The following is a 23,907-nucleotide window of genomic DNA, read 5'->3' as shown; positions in this document are numbered from 1 at the left end:
CTGATCAATGCGCATATGTAAAAGGAAGGAACATTTTTGATGCTGTTCGGACTATAAGCGACATTATGGATTACAAAAAATCACGCAATCTTCCCGGACTCATGGTCACCATCGATTTCGAGAAGGCTTTCGATTCTTTTAAGATGGAGTTTTTTATTTAAGGTCTTGGAAAAGTTCAATTTTGGACAGTCCTTTATAAAGTGGGTACGCATTTTTTACCCAAACATATCGAGCTGCATTATGAATAATGGAATAGCAACTCCGCTTTTTTCAGTCGGAAGAGGGGTTAGACAGGGGGATCCTCTATCGCCCTATTTATTTATTTTAGCTTTGGAGTCCCTTCTCGCTGCCATCAAACAAAATAAAGACATTACAGGAATCGAAGTAGAAGGCAAGGAAATTAAGTTTACTGCCTTCGCAGACGATTTAACTAACTTTCCAAGAGATAAAAAATCGTATGAAGCGCTGAATTCATTATTAGATACATATGGCGATTGCTCTGGCCTCAAAGTCAACAAAGAGAAAAAAGAAGCCTATTGGCTAGGAAGTTCTCACAGACATCATGAAACTCTCGATATAAATAAAGTAAACGAACCAATCAAAATACTGGGTATTTATTTTACTTACGATCAGGACAAAAGCAAAGAACTTAACTTCGACTTCACCTTAAAATCTATCAAAAAGGCTTTGAATTTCTGGCAATGGAGAAATTTAACACTGATTGGAAAGATTCAACTTGTTAAAACTTTCGCTATGCCAAAATTCATGTACCGAGTCTCTCTTATTTCTTTTGACAAGGATATAATTAAAAGCATAAATTCAGTGATTTTTAATTTTGTGTGGAAAGGTAAAGACAAAATTAAGAAACTGGCTTTAATCAGTGAATATGAAGATGGTGGCCTAAAGATGCCTCACACTGAATTCCTGATTGCAACACAGAGAAATGTATGTGTCAAAAGGTACTTTGATGATAGCGTTAGCCCATGGAAAACCTTCTTATCTCATTATCTTAAGAATGTAGGATCAGAATTTCTCTTCAAATGCAATAAAAATTATCGTGTCTTCCCTGCAAGATACCAATTTTTTACAAAGAATGCCTCGAAGCCTGGTCTGATTTTAAAAGCTGCACACCTGTTTCAAAACAGGGCATTTTAAATGAGATTATCTGGAACAACCAAAACCTTTTGATCAATAAACAATCAATATTTAATAAGAAAATTAAGGAGGCAGGTTTTGTACATTTGGGAGATATCCTTTCAAATGACGGGAAGCTAAAAAATTGGGAAGTTTTTAAAGAGAAAAACCTCTCCTCGTTGGATTATCTTCTCCTTCTCGGTGTTTTTAGTGCTATCCCGCCTGCTTGGAAACTTCTTCTAAAAACTGGTGATGATGCAAACCAAATCGACAAAACGGTCTCGGAAAATGACTTTGAAGATATGACTAGTATGAGTTCTAAATCGATTTATTCGGCCCTGGTTAAACGGGTCCAAATTCCCCCAACTGCTCAATCTAAGTTTGAGTCTTTATATAATATTTCCAACTCCTTAGACTGGAAAAATATTTATCAATTGCCTGGTCGAGTCACTCTTGACACCAGAACGCGAGCCTTTCAATACAAGATTCTAAATCGTATCCTTTACACAAATAGTATTTTATATAAAATGAAATTCATTCCTTCTCCGTTATGCACCTTTTGTGGAGATCACGAAGAAACTTTGGAGCATCTTTTGGTAAAGTGTGTGTATACGAAAGATTTTTGGTCTGCCGTTATTTCTTGGCTAAACAATCAAAACATAGGGGTTGATAAGTTTGACGAAATAACCATCCTTTTTGGTTTTTTCGACAACATTCCAGATAGTAATTTGTTAAACCATATCATTCTGTTAGGGAAATATATCATTTATATATGTCGTAACAAAAACATCAAACCATCGTTATCCTTACTAAAAGCCAAAACTCTACAAAGTCGAAAACTAGAGCTTTTTATTGCGAAAAAGAACAAGAAAGAAGCTTTTCATTACAGTAAGTGGCAAAAAATGTTATTGTAAATTGTTATTGTTAATATGGCATCTTTAAGTTAAGTAGTAGGAAATCTACACATAATTAATTAGTCAAAATAAAAGTTCTAGGTGCTAGTAGGTTAAATTCAATTAGGTTTAAAACAATTAAGTCTAGCCGACTGTGAAATATTGCTTGTAATTAGTGTTAGATAGTGGTAATACGTCTGTTGTTATAAGTATGTAGTGTTAGTAGTGTGTTTGTAAATAATCTGTTTTGTAATTGCAATAAAAATGTAAAAAAACAAAACAAAAACAAAAAAACACTTAAAAGCAATAGAAATGATGTCATAAAATGACAAAACTCAAGTTAGAAATGATAAAGGTCTATTCTTCAACACGTTTCAATAAAATGCGAATTCTCATTTCTGACATAAAAAATCTAAGTAACGTTATCTGTTTACACCTCCAATGCAAAGTTGATTCAGTCACGAAATTACAGCGACAGCAATAATACCAAAAGGAGACACTGAAAACAAAACTGGTAAAATGAATTTATTATTTAGGGCTATCCACAAGCTGCACGACATTCCTCAAAAAGTTCCTCGAAAGTTGATCCAAAAAATCCAAAATATTTCTTTTTTTAAAAAAAAGTTGCTCCAAAAAATCCGAAATACTATGACTGTTGACGAGTTTGTAGCGTTTTTAATGCTGAATCTAATAATAATAATAAACTTGAAACATCTTCGGATCTTTCTCGGAAAACTTTGACAAGCTTTAATTCGTATTCGTTAATCTTCGCAAAAGAGCGAAGAATAATCGGAAACATTCGTATGGCCTTCGAACAATATTTCGACTACGGTAGCTTTAATTTTTAATTTGCCGTAGTGTCAGCCATGAATTTTAATTGTTTTTTTTTTTCGAACAACACTCGGACAAGAATGAAAAAAGTTTCTCGAAAGGAAAAAAAGAATGTTCAAAGGAAAAAAAGTTGCTCGAATACGAAAAGTTGCCAAAAAAGTTGCCGAGAAACTCGTGGACAGTCCTATAAAAGATCGCCAATCACAGCCCACGAACTTTTCAAATTCTGAACTCATCCCATCTTTCTCAGTATGTTTTCGTCCTTGCGCGTGTTTTTACGTGATAACTGGCTGTAGCGTATTAATAACGCAGCCGTTTGTTGAGTTAAGTTCGCAGCTGGTAACTGAAATTCACTGTAATTGTCGTCCAGTAAATTGTCCTCACAGTGCTCTCGGGTGATCCTTCAATGAGAGGTTTCCAGGCGGTGTGGAAGATATTTATTTTTTTTGCTTCCCACACTAAGCCATGGGATACTTAAACTAGGTTTTTTTCCCAATATGTTTTTCAATATAAGGCATGTGCCTTTTGAGTGTATAATAGTTCGATAGTATTTTTTTGACATGTAAAGTTGTTCACAGCATATAGAAAAATAAAATGTAGAGTGAGGAAAAAAGCCCACATAAGGTGCTTTTTGTAGAATACGATATGTAAATTGTGGTCCAAATTCGCCATTTCGAAATTGATTTAGATTGACGATTGACGAAAAAAAGACTCAAGTACTGTTGAACCACTAATTAAGAAAAAAGAAAACACTAGCAGCTAAAGCTTAAAAAATATTTCGTGGTCTCTTTTTCTGACAGTTAAAGTAAGCAAAGCCATTTTTGGAACGGAAAGTTGAGCTTATTTTCGCTGTGCTTATCACGTAAACCGAAAAAATGGGAACAAAGAGATTATTTTATATTGTAGAAAGTTGCGAAATTCGACATATTGTTTTAGACCTTGTATTTCTTGATATAACCAAGGCAAGTTTTCTTAAATTATCCAAAGTAAAATTATCCAGACTATCAGGCAACGTTGGTTAAGCCATCTGTCCATCAATAAGAAAGCAATTTTTGGAAATGAACAATAGGTTTTTAATGGCCATTTGGTTTTCAGTTTCAATTAGTTCTGTATACGTAAACGTGTGCTGACAGGCTTTTACAACCCTTTACAAAACAAAGGGCAATTATCTTTGTCATCTATTGAGAGCGACACTGATGGTCTTTTGTAAAAGCACTCATGATTATTTTCTAAAAATAAACACTCGTGGGTGTAGTCGAAAACTATTTTTTAACTTTCCTTTACGCCCCGCCTGCAAAATTTCCCAAAATTATGCTGTTTCAATAAAGAAAAAAGCCATGAAGTTGTTTAATTTTTACAGCATTTCCCCTTGTGTTTAAACAGAAAACTTTAATTCTGTAGGAGAGAGGAGAGAACTAATGAACGCAATTCAGCGTCCATTGGAAAGTGGAAAATTTGGGTGGTCGAGCCGAGATAAATAAGATCACGTTTAAAAATGTAAATTGTCAGGGAAGGTTAGTAAACGGTTACTAAACGATCAAATTTTCGTTAAAGTTCATGTGTGTGAAAAATAAAATCCAAGCCGACTCACCTTGAATCAAAATACACATTACCGCCACCATAAATGCCAGAATTCCTTTCACCAAGCTGTTCCTCATCTTTAAAGAGGCAGTCATCATGCAGCAACTGGAGTCTCCAACGTGTCGTTATCCAACGCTCGACTGGGCACGATAACTTTAACTTACATCTCTCTGGTTCTCCAAAAGAGACGATAAAAGAATCTCAACAATGAAGTGTCTCCTAAATAAAGGTTTAGAACCTAATACTCATACGGAGAGCCCGTTTTTAACACAGTTAACACATGGCACGGAAGGTTCATAACTCTGCTCATCTTATTGGTTGATTTTGTGACATGTGCTATATTTCCATGCATTTTAATTCGCAATTGGCAACGCAATATGTTAGACCATTCAAATTAAAGTTTTAGTGATATTGTGGAAGTAAAGTTCAAACTGCGTCGAGGCGATAGTGAAGATGAGATTCTGTGGCTTAGCATAGAAAACGTCGTTAATTATTAAAAAAAAGCATTTTTTAAAGATTTTCCCACTGAGAAAAGTCGTAATTGAAAACAAAAAAAAGGTACTGCAATTTTTAAAGTTTAATATAGATTACGTCAACTTTTTGGTGTAGGAATCGACCGCAATGTGGCAATTTCGTCCCCAGAGCTTGCGCTTTTTATCAATTCACTCCACTCTGAGAGGCATTTTAGGTGACGATTTTTGATTACAAGGCATTTATTACAACAATGATTTTTAAATTCATTGGAATCTCGATTACCCGAGGGCTTCGACGGTGCAAAGTTTTTAGTGCTATTTGGTCATTTTTTTTTTATCTTAAGTAATAAACATGTCAAATTTAAGTGTTAAGTAGTCTTATATATACACGATCAAGGTTCTTTTGCATCGCGTACCACGTCTCCTTTGAACTAGGACTTATCTTTGGCTGCTTACGGTACAATATCAAATTCATTACTTCTTTAAAAATAACTAATATATTAATTTCAAGAGATGTCTGTTAAGCTTACAGAATCATAAAGATTTGTTCCATCAATGCCTTTCTGATGAAAAATCCTATGTTATTTGTGGCTTTTTTTGCTTTTCGTCCTTTGCGTGTAAGAGATTTTAAGAATCATGCCAGGTCATGGGCTCCAGATTGTTCTACATTTGATCTGTACATTCCAATTTTCCGGTCTCACATTAATGGCTCGCTTCCCTTCGAGAAAACAACAGAAAAAACAACATAAGCAATACCCCTACCCCCATACACAATAGCAGTTGCTACACTTGGGGATCACTAGAATTACAAGCTTACGAGTGCATTTCGCATACTGTGGTATTTGGCAATTCTAAACATTCGACTTTCAATTATTCTACCGTAAAGATCTCTCCAGGCAATCATCTTCTTGAAAAAGTCACTTTTTGATTGGCTTGTAGCAAGCAAGTGCTCAGCGTTAAAGGAACGGATTTTAGCCACATTTAGACATGGGAAATGGCCATCACATTCGGTGAAATATAAAAATAACATCTTAAAACAGTGAAGGAAGATTTCAATAACACAGAAAATACAAAAGAAGACACGGATGGCCAAAAGTGACGAAGATTGAAACGGATTAATTGCGGTATGGGTTTTTTAAATATCGTTGGGTCGAACAGTTTTCAAAGTTAATCTCGTTTGCTTGTAACTTCCCGGGAGACAAATTTGGTTGCAATGAAGCTTTGGTTTTGTCATGTCGATCCATAGAAGTAATTTCTTTGCAAACATTTAGTGTCATAGCGAGTATTTGGCAAAACGCAATAAAATATACTTTGGGAGTTGCGATCTTATATTTGATCAAGAAGAGTTTCTCTGGTTGATTAATTAACGTAATATTGGTTGGTATTCCGTCTGGCTTTTCCTCTCTTTTTGTGGGTATATTTCCACGCAGGAGACTGTATCTGTGATCTTCTATGAAGCAGTCTTCCGCATAGTTTTCGGAACACACAAATATTTGTGCTCGCTTTGGCAGGAATTTTTCGTCCCTGCTCATTGTTACAAGCCATTCTTCTCTACAAAGAAACAAGGAGTTTCGAGTATTTAAATTTTCCCTCCAAACTTCAGGCTGGGCTCTTTGACGTCACGCAAACATTGCCAGCTCTAAGATGGCGGCGCTCAGTTGTCGAGTTTTGGGCTGCTCCAGAGAAAGATTTCGTAGGGTTTTAGTGAAAGTTGGAGGCTGAAATTTTGGTGAATAACATATCTTTGTATTAACTTTTTATTGGCGTAAAGAAAACATTTTTTATTTTTTTATTTTTTATTTTTATTTTTTTTTTTATTTAGATAATTGACGCCTTACTTACAATAATAAGTACACTTACAATAATAGCTAGCACAATACTTGCAATACTTAAACACTAATAAAGGCAACACTAATACACAATAGCCGGATTTTTTTTACAATACTTGTAATAATACGACGGAAGAAGAAGAAAAAAAAAATACACTAGAAGCGCAAAAGAAAGGTATACAACTACACACACACAATATATACCTAGCAGCTGGCTTTGGGTAACAACAAAAGAGATTATGTGTTTTCACTGCTGCAAAGGGTGGTCCACTTGTTCCTATGTTTATTATAATTACCATTTCTGATAGCAATCTCTCTTTCTGATTGAATTTTACTTTTAAGCAAACAAAGAAAGACCTCAAACATTGGATTTTCAGACTTGATTTTTGAAAGGTAAATGTGATATTTGCCTATTAAAAAAAAGTGGTTTAGCGCATAAAAACTAGAAGATCCTGGTTTATAGCCATAAAGAATTTCAATAGGTTTTGGATTTATGTTTTCAAAGCGTTTTACGTTCCACCATTCGATTGCCATTATCCAAAATTGTTTCACGTTAGGACACTCGCAAAACATGTGTTCTAGTGTTTCATTTACATAATTACACAACTCACATACTGGTGAGGCTTTTATCTTCATTTTATATAGTCTTTGGTTTGTAGGGAGAATGTTGTGGATTAATTTGTACTGAAAGCTTCTTAGTTTATTTTCTATTGTGATTTTGAAAGGTAGTTCAAAGATGGCTTCCAAGTCCGTAACATTTTGATTCTGTAGGCGGTGTTCTACAGTGGGTGGGCGAAAGGACTTTCCGACGAGCAGAGAGCGAGCTTTTTTGGCAGAAACATTATCTGCTGTTAAGACGTTTTGCGTTCTTTGATTACCTGAAGGAGTATCAAGGATTGCGGTTTTCCAGGCTTTTGGGATTGCGGCGATCACGCCTGCGTAGTCCAAAAAAGTTGTACGAACACCGAACTTGGCCTTAAAATGTTCGAAAGATAGAAAGTTTCCCTGCTCGGTTAGAAGGTCACGAACCTTTACGATTCCATTTTTATGCCACGATTTGAAATAAAATGATTTACCGCAAATCCTTATGAAACGATTGCTCCATAAGATCTCTTCTTTAAAATCTGTGGAATTAACTGGGTCATTTGAGTGAATTTCTTGCCAATTTGACAGAATCTCTTTATAAAAAATTGGAATGTTTTTTAACTCTAGGTAATTTAGATTGAAATTGCACTGAAACAGGAAAGCACCTACATATTTTAACAAAAACGAATTAAGAAAGGCGCACCAGTTGTTTTCAGGCTCATCACAGAAACGTTTTACCCAAGCAATTTTTAGGGACTTGTTGACGTCGTTGAAATTGACCATATTGAGCCCGCCTTTGTTCACCGGGCCGATTAACGTACTTCTTTTAATTTTATCAGGCTTAAAATTCCAAATAAAAGCAAAAATTGTTTCATTTACTCTTTTGATGAAATCTGATTGAACGTGTAACACTGAAGAACTGTAAACAAGCTTAGAAAGGGCTAACGTTTTAATAATGGTTACCTTCCCTAAAATCGTTAAATGCCTACCAGACCAGAGATTTAAAACTTTTTGAAGCTTAGAGAGCTTTGTTTCAAAGTTCATGTGTTGGCGAACTAGAGTATCGTAAGCAAAGACGACTTCAAGAGTTGTGACGTATTGTTCTGGCCATGATATTCCGAACGGACTGTACTTACCAAGTCTGCCTTTCCAAGCACCAAGCCACATTCCCTTGGTCTTGTGTCTATTTATTTTGAGTCCGGAGCACGTACCGAATTGCTCAAGAAGGGTGAATAAATTGGAAGCAGAACTGTCATCCGGCAGAAAGGAAGTAGTGTCGTCGGCATATAGGCTAAGTTTAACTGTTTTATTTCCGTTATGAAGACCTCTGATTGATTCGTCAAAACGAATTTTATGTGCAAGTGGTTCTACGGCAAGTATAAAGAGTAGTCCAGACAGTGGACAGCCTTGTCTGACTCCTCTTTGAAGAGTAAAGAATTCTGATGTGTAGCCATTGTTAATGACGCAACTGTTGATGTTGTTATAAAAAGTGCGAATCCAATTTCGAAAACTTGGTCCAAAATTCATAGCCTCAAGTGTCTTGAAAAGGTATTCCCATTCTAGGGAGTCGAACGCTTTCTCGAAATCTAAGAAGAGAATCATTCCTTGTTTGTTTGGATTGCTATACTGTTCTATAATATCTGAAATTAATCGTATATTTTCACCAATATATCTACCTTTAATATAACCCGTCTGATCTCTTTCTATTAAGTGAGGGAGCACTTTTTCTAAGCGTCTTGCTATACATTTGGTCGCTATTTTATAATCGGTGTTTAAAAGTGAGATAGGGCGCCAATTTTTGAGCTGAAGAAGCTCTTTGCTTTTTTTGGGAATTAGCGAAATAATTCCTCTTTTTTGTGAAATAGATAATTCGCCAAAAACTGCCGCTTCATTAAAGCAGAGAACCAGATGACTAGAGATTTCGTTCCAAAATCGGAGGTAAAACTCAGCCGTTAAACCATCTGTTCCGGGGGTTTTGTTCTTTTGAAAGGTTTTTAGAGCATCTAAGCATTCTTCTTCCATGACCATTTTGGAGTTAACTTCTCCTTTAAGCGTAAAATCAACCTGTTTAACATCGTACAAAATAAGTAATGCTTTTTTCGTAACTCCTGCAAAACGAAAAGCTTAATGCCCAAAACTTTTAATTTTTCTTGTTTCTGGCACATTAACCCTAGTTCTGATCATGCCAGTGTCCAGAGCTTCAGATCACCTTATACTTTTGAGAAATTCCTCTTTAACCAACATCATGCTTGCGTAAATTTTGCGACCGCTCTTTATGGGGTATTTAAAAAAAAAATCACAATTGATTTTTGATAAGTTCGATTTTTAAATATTTTACCGTCAACTTATAGAAAAAACATAAAATAAAGTAATCTACAAACTTTACTTTATTTCAGCACCTTGAGTACGACGCCTAAATTTGACTGGAAACAGGACAATTTTTTCGGTTTTGGACTGTTCTCAGAAATCATCGCAAAGAATATTGAAAATAACACTACAAGCCAAAATACTGTTATTTTTGTTTATCATATGGATCAATTGTCTTCGCGAAGAGCCGGGATACGATCGCGATCGCGATCTACATCACAAGCGACACTACGTCGTGAGACAAACGACAAAAAATCCTTTATTATTATCAATTGTCTTGCACGGATATTTTGAAGGAATTCTCTTTTGGGCCGAAAATCGAGGGGCCGGTCCTTACATGGACGGCCATTTAACATTTCCTGCAATCAAGAGCCAGACTTGCTCTACAGGTCATGAATTCTCGTTAAGGTTTTTCTCAGTTTCGAAGAATCATCTTGGATGTGTACGTATTTTAGATAGATATAACTAAAAACCTTTTAAAGATATCCCGGCTCTCCTTTAAAATAAAATGCTTGAATTCCAATTTCTTCTCGCAATATTCAATAAATTCTCAAGTTGATAACTGAAAAGAAATTGGAAATTAGTCTAAAGGTCTTGATAAGCACCGAAATTCTAAGCACACGTTTTTCAAAAAGATGCAAACATATTCCCCACGAGAAGTAACACATTCGAGATAACTAGAAATTTTTGCCGGGTTGAACTAAAGAAACTGCCACAATTTGGGAGACTCGAATAATTTACCAGAAAGCATGGAGTAATGTAATATAAAATATCGGGAATTTTGCACATAGAGTTCAAAATCACGAGAAAATACGTAAGAAATCTGGATATATACAACCTTAGGACAACATGTCTGACAACAAAACTGAGCATTTTATTCAGTTTAAAGTGCGATAATCAGTTACAGACTACACGTGGAAACATCAAGCAAATGGATCCTTATGTCAGTGCTATGCAACACGACAACACACTGCCAGTTTTAGAAGTTAACTGGTCTGATCTTCACCTCAGCTCGTTTCATGGAGTAGTGATATCCTTTCCAGTAATACCAGTCGACACCATCAGCATAAGATGAGTGTTGTCCGCCTTGATAATAAAAACCATTGAGGTTAGATTCATGACAGGCGTTGTACCACCAGGCTCCTTTAAACCTCACAGCGCAATTATCTTTATGGCTGTCATGATCTTGATCTTTGGTGGAAAACGGATGGCCACTGTGATAGGTAAGCGAGTCACCAGCAGATCCTGCAAAGCAAAGCAAATGCGACCTTTTACAATAATTATTTTGGTGGACCTCCTTCTTCCATGCCAAACTCTTTTTAACCCAAAACAGCATGTGGAAAGATATATCCATAGGTATGAAAACAATATGCGATTTGTCAATGACGATCACTCATCATAACACGCGTAGTAGGGGAGTGCGTAGGGGTAAAAGAGGCGGTCCGGGACCGAATAACCATGCAGGTTCTTACAACTTGCAACGTGACAAATTCACTTCCTAGTCAGCGGTTTTTCGACGGTGCGACAGCAGACTGCATTTTCCTGCGAAAAGGGAGCAACCACAACAGCGATGCCGCGATTGCATTTAGTGTTTGTAAAGAGAAAGAACAACAGCAATGACACAACAGCAATGCTCGCCGACACTAGCTCGGCCAAAGTACTATTTCAAGTATTAGACCTTTTTAAGAATATCTCAGGCCTCAAGATCAATAACACAAAAACCGAGGGTATGTGGATTGGTTCATCAAAAGAAAACAAAGCACAACCGTTTGGCATTAAATGGCCTAACGAGCCAATTAAAGCACTGGGGGTGTACTTCACGTACGACCCAAAACTATTAAAAGAAAAGAATTTCATTGAACGTTTGGATAGTATTAAAAAACTTATCCAAATCTGGTCCTCTAGAGGTTTATCTGTGTACGGCAAGGTTACAATCATCAAATCCTTTCTTATTCCAAAATTTGTTTATGTTTGCTCGGTACTGCCTACACCTAAAGAATTAGTGAAAGAATTGAATCAACTGCTGTTAAAATTTTTATGGAATGGGACGGATAAGGTCACCCGTGTTTCGGCAATAAATAAATACGAGGAAGGTGGTTTAAAAATGATTGATTTAAATTGCAAGATCAAGTCTTTAAGGCTGGCATGGATAAAACGCATATTTAATGAAAACAACGGAACATGGAAATCATATCTAAACCACTTGCTGGATCCCATGGGAGGGTTTTTCTTTTTAAATTGCAACTATGATATAAAGGATTACAACATCTTCTCTCAGTTCTACAGTGAAATGCTCTCATGGTGGTCGGAGTTTCGTGATTCCTTTGCCTCTCAACGAGATTGGCAAAATATTATTTGGAATAATAAGGAAATTCGTATTGAAAAAAGACCAGTCTTCTACAAAAAGTATTTTGAGGCGGGCGTGATCCAAGACCTACATTTTGATTCAAATATAAACGATGCTCTCAGCCACTGGTCAGACAAGATAACCAATATTAGTTATTTGCAATGGGCTGGCCTTCGCCATTCTATACCGCCCTTTTTAAAGAATATTATTTCCTGTCCATCTTTAGCTCCTCCATCCTTCTTTATTGACGATAACATCTTTGACGTCAAAAAAAAGAAATCAAAAGACTATTACTCACTTCTTGTTCGCAAAATAGCACAATTTCCTAATATCATAAACAAACTGCAGAACGATTTTAACTTTTCTATGGATCAGCTGAGACAAATCTTTAGTCTGCCACACTCTGTTGTACTTGAATCTTATGTAAAAGGATTTCAATTCAAAGTGCTCAACACTATTCTATACACTAATTCAAAATTACACAAAATAGGCTTTAAAACAGACGACCTATGTTCATTTTGCAAGGCAGAACCGGAAACCTTGTACCACCTTCTTTATCAATGCTCCTTTGTTAAACGATTCTGGAGTGAGTTTCAAGGTTACTGGCACCAAATCTCAAATCAGCAGGTTCATCTTTCCCTCCAAGATGTTTTATTTGGAATATTATCCAAACCATGCCCTTTACTCAACTTACTGAACTATTTTATAATCATTGGAAAACTACTTATATGGGACTGCAGAAGATGCCAAATTCAACCCACAATTCAAGGATTTCGTACTAAAATTGCCATTAAATATGAAACGGAAAGTAAGATCAAAAAGAAAGATTATTTTAAAAAAAGTGGGTACTAATCCCAAATTAATTTATGTAATTTCTTTTTTTTGTTAGTCACGTAGATGGCATCATTATTATTTGAACTATTTGAACAGCATGACAACTGTAACTGTCTTTTTTTTTCTTTCTTCTTTTTTAGATATTCTCCTATCTGTTGTATCTCTTAATATTCAAGCTTTGTAGTATTGTTAGTATTAATTTTTGTGAGCAATGTAATCGCGTTTGTATCTTTCATGTTAATAATCTATAAGTAAATAATTTCGGTATTGTTAGTTAATATATAAGTGTGTTCGTCATCATCGTATTTTGTAGAGTTGTTATTGTAAGCTAACTATATATTTATCTATGATCGTAAGTTATTTGTAGGTAATTTATTCTTCTGTAAGTAACTTTAATGTAAGCAGCGTATATCATTGTAACTTATTTTTTTGTTAGTAATTATTCTAGTTTTGTAGTATTGTTAGTAAGTTTAACGGTTATAATGGACAATGTTGACGCGCTTCATGTGAATTGTCGATACTGTTGTTATTTTGGTATGTTTTGTAATTGTTGTGTCAAATGCAGAATAAAAAAAAGAACTACCTGCGCTAAAAATGTAAACGCATGGTTCATATCCAAAATATCGTCGTCGTCTTGTTGTCAAAAACGCAGAATTTGTCGAATTTGCGTTACTTTTTCATATTGTTTAGCGAATGAAGTCACCACGATTAACATTTATCAAGAGAGGATAGTGCATTTATGCACGGAACTGTTCTGAAATGTAATGCATAATCTGTATATGAGGTACCTGAATATGATCCAAGACTCAGCTTGTACTTGGATGCCTCGTCCGAGACTGCAAACGTGTCGTACTCGGCATATCTGGTATCTCCTTGCCAGTCGCCTAGATCCACTCGTAGCTTGTTAGTGCCACAGCTGTTTGTCAAGCGATATATCTTGGCCAATCCCAACCAATACTCAGCATTCAGGTTGCCAAAGCCATTCTTGTAATCTGCCCAGTCGCGATAAAAATCTACGGAACCGTCAAGCCTCTTCTGGAGCACTGTCCACCCCCCTCCGGATGTTGTTTGGTCACAGAACACATCAAAGGCACCTGAACCGTCAGGGTCGATTGTATAAACACCACTGCTTGTTTTACCAGATTTGTACAGCTCAGCACAGCTTTTAGCTGGAACGTAAATTTTAAATTAAAGCGATTGGTACTCATTTTGAAATACATTGAAATTAAAAAACAGCGCTTATCACATATTTTTTGTCTTTGATTAATTTTTTGGTTCAATCACCCCTGTTAAATTGTTTTTTGGTTTCAACTTTAAAATAAGCTGCTAGGGGTGTCTGTCCTCCAAAGATCAATAAAAGTTGAGGTGACATCATTATCCAACATAAAAGATCAGGGGACACAGAGCTTTCATTTTGTACATGTATGCTAAACCTTTCAGTAGATGTTCCACTCATCCCTTGGGATCATTCTTATGTCGTAACTGACAACCGCAGTATAAAAAACAATTATTTGAACTCATATCAATTTTGTGAACTGCAGATAGAGAGTGGAAAGTGAAGAAATGATCCTCGCAATTGAAAATTAAGAAGCCTGAAGAAGAAATATAATTTAAATGGATTCAATTATAACGTTTGAAGCTTTTTAATGTCTACAAACTCCTGACTATTATTTCCAGGGACCAGCAAAATATTAAAGCGTCCGACAAAAAGCGCTTTAAAGGAAAGAAATCAAACTAGCCTAACTTTGACTGGCTAGTCTTTAAATTTCTGGAATAAGCAAAACAAACATTAACGTCTATTCTAAAGCCAAAATTTTTTCCAATCTAAATTTTCTTCAAATATTCGTTTAACTCTCAAAATTTATTTGAATTGGAAGCGAAACTCAAAATTTGTTTCAATTGGAAGTTAAACATGAAACCGTTAGTTTTTTCGTTCCCGGACGTCGTTTCCAACAGGGGAAGTTATATATCGCTTTTACTTACTCACATCTACTGCATGATTTATTTTGACCAAGACTAACGTGACATGAATCATGTCCTCAGTGGATAACTTGAATGAATATTTTCGCTTCCAGCCAAAACTAAGTCGATGTTGTTTCTAGCCCATAGGGATCGTTTTCCTTCACTACCTTTGTAGGGCAAAATGTGAAAACCTTACCGTTACAATCGCAGTTATCAAGAGCAGCTATAGTGTCCTTTAGCTGTTTAATGATTTCCTTTTTACAAACCCCAAAATCTTTGAATTCCGCCTCAAAAGTACACAGAACAAGAAAAATGAAAAACACCATCCATCTTTGAGCGACCATGTCTGAAAAAGATAGCAAACAAAAATGATTATTAACTGGGTGGGGCTGTGCCTGGTCTATAAGCCGAGGTCTTGGTTATAAATAACAGATTGTGCGTGCTTTCGGAAAAAACAACTGTAAGTTAAGAGTGCCGATGGCCAGAAAAATTTTAAAGGCACACAGATTAGACTAGCTTTTATAAAATAGGATAGGCATTTAATATAGTGCAATATAAATACACTTCAGCAGCACCTACATGTTATTTCAGACCGCTTAGAAGGCAGATATCATTCAGTAAACACTCTTGTAGTATCTTGTACTTGCGATGTGGTTTGGGGGTGAACATTGAAATTCACATTCATTTGTAAAGGAATCATTGTTGAGTTAAGCTTTTTATTGTAGCATATTGGTTGGTCTTTTGTGCTATCTCAATCACAATTTTGGCGAAACTCCAAAGTATAGCTTTGCGAGCGAGAAATATAAACCTCATTAGGCGATCAAAAATTTTGCCTAACGCTATCGTTATCAATATTATCGGCATTAAATTCGCACAATTGCCCGGCAACACTATGTCTTTATAGATAAGGGCTCTTATGACTATAATTTCAGGCGGTTTTTTCAAGTCATACACCGAAAGTAGAAATTAAAAAAGTCAGTCCGAACTTCAAGTTGAACTAAAAAGTTTATGTAGGCACAAGTGCAAATCTGGGACATTATTTTTACTCGTGAATGCATAATGAACGAGTATAGTGGGGGAAGTTGAGCCATCCGTCCATCCTTCCATCCATCGTTGTTAACATTATGCAAATTAGGTATGCCCACAGGCGCTTAGCTTTCTAAATTTCGTTTCCCTCGGCTGTGAATAAAAATACAGCTTTGCAAAGGTATCATTTCCAAGAAATAAGTGTAGAAAATACTTCACCCCTGTAAATGAGAAACAATCGTTTCCCAAACGATGAAATATTGCCTTTTCGCATATAATAATCGCGAACATTCGGGAACGATGACCAGTGACTTTATGTATGTGTTATTAAAAGACTGGAAGGTTTGAGCACGGCACGATTTATTAAAGGATAATCAGTAAAAGAGTATCGAAACTTTATACAAGACAGATGTGTATATAATATCCGTGGAAAAAAAAATAAGGAGGAGAAAAGAATTTTAGCCAGGGTACGAGGGTCGATCCCGGGTAACCCGCTTTAGAACGCAGAGCTGTACCACTGCGCCATCGGTTTGCTAAGCAATTAAAACTGATGAAAAAGTAATTCTTATACCTAAGCGTCCTGTTATATGTTCACCCTCTTTAAATAAAGTTGATTATTATAATTAATCCCTATAATGAATATTTTCCACCGATACTATACTGTTCAAAGGAACGATTCAAATATATCTAACGCATTCACGAGTAGGTCATAGACCTCTTTGATTAGCTTTTCAATGGCATTGATGTAAATGGAAGCGATGCCCACGATAATACTGCTTTAACAAAGTTTGTTTCCTTCGCTCTACAAGTAAATCTTTCAAGTTTTTTACACCAAGATTTTGCTTGCACCTCCTTTTGGCGTAAAAAAAGCGGGCAAAATATTCAGTACTGTGTGAAAAGGCACATCTCTAAGAAATCTAGCTATTAGAGTAAAGAGCCACCAAAAATTCAACGTTAACATTACCTGTAAATCTTCTTTTTGTTCCGAATGAACTCCTTAGCTTGGGTGTCTGAAACAGTCTGTAAGCAGTTTAAAGTTTACAACGATAGATATATTTCCAAACCGGGAATGTGACATGTAATGTGAGGCGTTGTACTGATAATGACAGGCCAACCAACATGACAAGTATTCAGCTTCGTCAATAATTGCAAATGGATTTTTAATTGTTGGGTTGTTTTCGACTCTCTAAGGAGCTTAAAAGTTTAAAATAAACCGGACAGGATTTAGCATGGATTACTAACATGTGTTTCGCAAGAAAACGACGATAATCCACTACTGAGGAATACTCGCAATCGTATAACTGATACAAATTTATTCGATTTGAAATCAAAATGTACAATATATTCTACTTAACTAAATCAACTAATAAGAAAAACGAAACAGTAAAAACGAGCGAAGCGGGAATAACATATAAAGGCTTTAACAATCATTATGCCATGCGGTCAATCCGACGTAACATTCAGAAGCTCACAAAATCTGTATAAAACTAACAAAACTGAAATGTTTGACAATATTATAAAACAACGTTCATAAACTTACTTCTATGGCGAGTTTTCTTAACTTTTCTTGATCGGGACAACGGGTGAGCAGTAAATTACTGTGAACGTGTTTAACACAGATCTCGGTTAAAAGCTAAGCTACTTAATTAAAGTTGATCTAACATACTATTTCGCGTTTCCTTTTGGGTGTTTACGAAACTACCGCTAGTTACTACGTTAACAACATGTATATTTTAAGTCTTCACACGTGAAAAAATCAGATGGAATTCGAATCTGATGGAATCGCTATCTTGAGCTCGCGACAACTTAATGTTTGAGGGTTTGTTTCTCAGAGAGCTTAAGCTGTGGTAACAGACTTCGTCGGGGGTGGAAGCGGAATCACTGGACTTTGGATATTCTTCATTTCTGCCTTATTTTACCTCAATGATTCATGATCCATTTCTAAATTTTATTCGATATTCATGATTCATTTTTCATTCTTTTTATCCAGCTTTTAAAATAACGTGTTACCAGTTTCTGTTATTTTTCACTTACAGGCTGGTTGCGCATTTCGGTTCCATGCTAGCAGAGTCTCCTTTTCCAAGTGGAGACTCTTCTGGCACGGAATTATGCCGGAAGCCGATGTAAAATATTTTCAGTCATCAAATTATTTCTAAATATTCACTGTGGGTAACATACTTGATCGCTGTATTAAAGTTAGTAAGGGATGAAGATGTGAAGCCAAGGGTACATTCGTGTTTCCATTGCTTATCTATAGGGGGGTTGGGGGTATGCTCCCCCAGAAAATTTTGAAAATTAGATGCTCAGAAATGCGTTTTCAAGCCATTTCTTGTTAAGAATTTAGTAAAATGACCCATCAGTTTAATTTTTGTTACATTCTATATTCACAAGCCTCCAATATCGATGGAAGCATTCATTTGTTATTCATGATTCTTTTAGCCATCTCTTGTTATTCATGATTCCCAAGTTTTAAGCACAAAGATTCATGATTCCTACCAATTTTACAGCTATGTCCCGAGACTTCGACAGGACGGTAGTTTGTGTTTTTAATTGCCTTTTTTCATTTCGAAATTAAACCTATTATAAATAAAAACCTTTTAGATATAAACGGTCATGAGAAATTGATACGAGGCAATACTTAAGAAAACAAACACAAATTAATACTTCAGGCAACGGAACGCTGTTTGTGGACATAATCACCACGCGATATATCTGAACCTTTGCGGAGTTAAGAAATGAGATTGCTTAGCGTGAATGAATCAATCTGAAAAACAGGTTTAAGAGAGCATTAGCTATATATTTTAAGCGCGTATTCTTATTCTACTTGCCTCCTTCCTTTCCATTTGTTTACGCAAACTCAAACTGACAGCTGTGGAAACAGCTATCTACGTCTCATATTTTTTGAGGTTCATTGATTAAAAACCTATTTTTTAGCAATCGTAAACTTTTAGAGACGCAAACAGCCGCAAACAGTCGTAGTCGTAATAGTCGAAGCTATGGAAACCCTAATAAATTGATTTTTTAGACCGTGCTAGCACGTCCTTGCTTATGACTGATTTGTTTTATATGATTACCAGGATGTTGAAGTCAATGCCTTCCAGAACAACGCTAAAAAAGTACAAGCGCAAAGTGTGAATTAAGTCTGCTAAACGTGCTTAATTACACGAAAAAAAGCTGTCACCTGTGGCGGTGAAAGCCCTTGAAGGATTGTGCGTTTTCAATAAAAGCTTTTAAAGCAACCTTTGTTACTAAGTAAATATTTCCTCAACTTTAAGACGGATTACAACTTGCGAACACTGTACAATCTTAGGAAGATATAAATTGAAAAGGGAAAGCTAGGAAAGCTAGGAGTATCATATAACGCATTACAAGACAGACATTAGTGGTTTACAGAGAGATTAACGCCCACGGCCTGTAGCTTACTGCATACGACCGAATGATGAATCGTTTCTGACTGGGTAATCGTGCTCAGAGTGTCTTTATTGTAGACACCTTTCTTGTTTTTCAAAGGATGTCCAGTGTTTCACAATGAAAACTATTTCCAGTCCTGTATGCCATCTTGTCTCTTCTAGTCGGCATCATATTTGTGCCATGAAACGGATACTGTCCATAATTTTATATCGACACTTGAATAATATCAGTGATTTCCAATTACGCACGATTTGTCTGTAAAGTTATAAAGTTAGGACATATTGTGACATGATGACATGATCGCTATAATCAAAATTTACCAATAATTCAGCAAAATAATATATTTTTCCAAAGTGGCTTTTGGCTACATAAAACATGCTAAAAGACTCCATCATACTGTTTAATGTTAGTGTTCCAGTCACTGTTAGCCTGGCCTGGGATGGCTAGATGTGCATCTTTTCAATCATTTTATTTTGGGCAGAATGCAAAATCAGATAAAAATTAATGTATGTATGAACTCCTTTGTGTGGACCGTCAAATTCTGTGAAAATATTAGTGCGGACGCACCATTTTTCTGCATTTTCAGGAAAATGACATTAGATGTTTTCAAAAAGGTACAAATGTAGACAACTTGAAGACCTATTATAGTTTCGAGTGTATGTAAACAATATGGGAGCCAGCCAAATATATATGCGAGCCAGACGTGCGAGGCATGCAAGGCAACCGATACATTATGTGAGCCATTGAATTTTACAATTTATGGAACCCTAAAAAAAGTTCATTTGCTGAATACAGTACAAAATGTACCAAGCCATTTGCCCACCTACATCGTATCATACATTTTTAATGTAAAATCTATGAAAGAGATCTACTCATCAACTCATCGCCTTGAGCATATGAATGTATATGAACAACAGGAGTGAAAGTACAAGTCAGATTGTAATAATTATATGACATGCAGTAAATCCCAAAGGAAAGTGTTTTTGTCGATAGTGTTCCCTGAGTTATGGTTGTAATATTGTAAATTGTAGCCAAAGCAGACCCCTGGCACAGAACATATATGATTACTTCCAGTGGGTTTCCTTCTGACAAAAAAATATTTAACTTTACATTCCTTTAATAATTTAAATATTTCTTTTTAAAGCTTGCAAGCAAATTATGTTACATATAGAATAAATTCAACAGCGAAGTGTGCCAGCTGATTGTTCAATACTATTTTCCCATGGATGATGGGAAAATAGTAAGGGTTTGTATGGGTCCTGGAAAACCTGGAATTTTGCTGTAGCATTAATTTCCAGACTGTAAAACTGTAAAACTCGAGTAATGACTAAAAGGGAAAGGCTTAGTTTGGTGAACTTAAGACTGAAAGGGTAACTGTGAAGTTTCATTTCCTGGAAAAACCAATCTGAGTTCTGGAAAATTATTTCTGAAAAAGGGTACAAACCCAGTATTTTACACATGAGAGCAAGTGTACCAAAGTCATTCAGGATGTTCATAGAAAAGGTTTAAATAAATCTGCATTGAGAGGGTACAAGCGTACAAGCCACTGTACTTTCAATAAGTTTAATTCAAATATAAAAGCTCAGAAAATTGAAACTTTCATGCTCACATCAGTCGCCAATATAATTTGTTTTTTTTCTGATTCTTTCCGATGGCGCGAATGATCAGGATTTTAAAAGTAAACTCCGATTATTGGTTGTTAACCTTTTTTACTGATACTTATTGTTCAAATATTGTAATATGATGGTTGTACACTGTAACAAACAGTAATAAGAGAAAGATACCAACATTTCTGAACAGTTGGAAGTTAGGCTCATTCACCACTTAATCTGTAGTAAGCCACCTTAACACCACTTGAAGCCATTGGACGCATAAGGCCTCGGAAGCATTTATGAGCTTATCCAAAGTATCAAGTACTGTTCTTGAGTATTGGTCGCCTTTACATTTCGGAACCCTGAAAGACATAAAATATTTAAAAATGCGTATTTATAGAACAAGAATGCAAAGGTGTTTTTTGAATTGCTGCGAAGTCATAATTACTAAGATCCAACGGCGAAAAAATGTTGAATGTATTTACAGTGACGTTTGCAGGAAAATTAAAGATGCTAAATTACAAACTCTTCCGTTGCTGATTTGACATCATGACTTGATTTGAACATTTTTTTGCCGTCGCTAAGCCATAAAGAGTTCTTTAAAATGATGGATGAGAGTTTAAAACTGGACTGATTTGATTTTAACCTGCGTACGACGGGCGTTGGCGGAGGAAAAAACTCAAACATTTTCAACTTTCCCTGCAAATGACCCACAACCCGAAAACACATTTGTCTTCCTTTATTTTTAAGCAGATGAAGACCACTAAAACCCGCTTGTATCCATAAAAGTATAAAAAAGGAATTGTTCGGCAGCAAATGTCTCGGTTAAAAAATAACACGCATTGATAAATGTGTCAAAAAATTCCGCGAAGAAAGAGAAAAATTCGGGCTTGTGCGTGACTTTCATGTTAACAGCTTTAAATCTTTTGTTTATAAGTAAAATTTTCTGTCGTTTCTTGGCCCCTAAAGCACTTCCGTTCGAGCAGGTACTATACGTTTTGTTCAACAGATGGAATATGCGTTCCTAATTTTTAACTAAAGAAAAAATAATGAACAATTGCACCGAAGCGCAGAAGCAGCGAAAGCTAGTCGTGCAATTTTCACCAAACAAAAAGGGAACTTAGTCCGGTTACTGGTTCCTTGTTATTCCCGCATTTGCGTTTAACTTTCTAATGGAGTTTTGCATTTTGAATTAAAAAATAATAGTGAAGGCTAACTCATCCGTCCTTCCAACTTAGTAAAGTCTTCTGCAGTCCATTTTCACCCTCAATGATCGGCAACACTCGTGGACAGAAACCGTTTTCCCGCTATAATGAAAGCTTTCTGGCTTTCTGAATTGCTTAAAAAGTGTCATTTAAGAGAAAGCAAGGTGTGGTTTTAATTGAATTTTTCATAGAAATGAAGACAGAACTTTAAGAAAAGAACTCAAAAGTGAGCCCTCTTGATTGAGGACTGACCATACTTTAGCAATAGAGCGTAAAACGTTTTCAGTTTGTAACAAGAGGGCCAAGAGGACCATTCTGTCTTCCTGTTTTGTATTGTATCCGTATATGATGTTTTAACACTGAAAGCTCAAGGTTCCACATAAGAAACAATATAAAACAAATCAGCAATATTTTTTCCGGTCATTTTAGTGTACAAGGTTTCAATTCCTTAAAAACAAGGAATTTGTAAAACAGCAGGCTTTATAGCGCGCTGGACATTCCATTTAATGCAGGATACATGCAATTGTTTAAAGGGACACTGGCAACCAGAATACATTGCGGGCATGCTCTCGTCGCGGCAACAATTTCTGTATTACAGAAATTCGAATTGACTTTCAAGAGGTAAATATACATGGCCGCCATACAAACCCTAGTAAAAATTTGGGAAATGAATGCGAGGTGCTAAGGAGGAGCCCAAAAAAGAAATGAGGTGCACAGTTCATTGCATGTGAATAGAGTAAAATGATCGAATTGATTTTTTTGGTACTGCGTTGTTAACTTTTTCTGGGAATTTTGGTCGGCGATTCTAAGAAAACGTTTGACTCGAAAGCAGCGTTATAGAGCTGAGGTATAGCAGTACAATCAACAGGGTACAGTACATGCAAAGATTTTTCTCGACTTTAAAGATGTGACATAACAGATTTAAAAACCGCTCTATGGTAAAACTGACTGAGAGTAGAGGAAAAGTATCGGCCAAATCGATTCAATGAAGACGAATCGCTCAAACAACAACAATTTTCCAAGTCCTAAAGTATATTTACCGTCCGGGAACATTGTTGGGAGTCTAAAATGTGAAATCTTTAGTTCAAAGGCTAGCTTCAATTTTCGCTGAACTTTTCACATTCATAGTTGGATGCTTCCTTTGATTTTAGGACCGGAAATTTTTTTTCTTCAAGAAACACGCATTTAAACGACAAATGAACCGCACGCCAATTTCCTGCACTTTCGAATTCTATTTTTCGCGAACGACAAAAATCACAACAAAGTCGTTAACTAATAATACGTTGTTTAGTGCCTGCAAATTTGAAAGCTTCGCCTCTGTTTGTTTCATCTATGGACGAGGTCGGGGCAGCTTTGTTGTTCCTGCACGGTTTGACATTGCTGCCAAATACGCAGTTCGCCGAGCACTCAAGCTCGAAGGTCGCATCTCTGCAAATACAACCGCGGTGTTTTCCGCTTTTTCGGCTGCAAGTGTTCTTGCTTTGGCAAGTCTGAAACCAGCCAACGTAAAATAGATCTTTCTAATTATATTTCTGTTTGAATCGTGAACGAGAAAGTAGATCAAAACAATTTTACCGGTACCGAAGTAAGAATTTTATTGCGACTCACCACTCTGCTTGAATGATTAGCTTGTGGGCTTCCCGACACATAACTTCCTTTCACACGAGCTACTGGGGAGCCATAGTGATTAACTGGCAAATAATTGAAATCGGCAACACTTTATCCTCCTGAATATCAAACAAACTTTCCTCCATCTTCTCAACTTCTATTTCACGCGCGTGTTTGCGGACACAGAAACGAGCAAACGATCACAATAACAGAGGCGCGCAAAGAACAC

At 36.1% G+C, this 23,907-nt stretch overlaps 2 protein-coding genes across 2 annotated transcripts in view; both read right to left on the bottom strand.

Annotated features, from left to right (window-relative positions):
* LOC144642148 (uncharacterized) overlaps window positions 1-4,587 on the bottom strand; it is a 37,242-nt gene extending 32,655 nt beyond the window's left edge. The window contains exon 1 of the mRNA XM_078501137.1: window positions 4,450-4,587. Coding sequence (XP_078357263.1) covers window positions 4,450-4,537 — 88 coding nt within the window. The 5' untranslated portion in view covers window positions 4,538-4,587. The remainder of the gene's footprint in view (window positions 1-4,449) is intronic.
* A 5,960-nt stretch (window positions 4,588-10,547) lies between these two features.
* On the bottom strand, window positions 10,548-18,321 carry LOC144642880 (ryncolin-2-like). Its single transcript, XM_078501979.1, has 4 exons — window positions 16,827-18,321; window positions 15,033-15,182; window positions 13,663-14,043; window positions 10,548-10,938 (listed from the first exon to the last, which is right to left on the bottom strand). Exons 2-4 carry the CDS (start codon window positions 15,178-15,180, stop codon window positions 10,673-10,675), a joined length of 795 nt encoding a protein of 264 aa, XP_078358105.1. The 5' UTR covers window positions 15,181-15,182; window positions 16,827-18,321; the 3' UTR covers window positions 10,548-10,672.
* Between the last annotated feature and the right edge of the window lie 5,586 nt (window positions 18,322-23,907).

This window comes from Oculina patagonica, chromosome 2 (assembly GCF_052425735.1).
Source record: "Oculina patagonica isolate OP01 chromosome 2, crgOcupat, whole genome shotgun sequence".
NCBI lineage: Eukaryota > Metazoa > Cnidaria > Anthozoa > Scleractinia > Oculinidae > Oculina > Oculina patagonica.
This window is presented reverse-complemented; position numbering and strand designations above follow the sequence as displayed.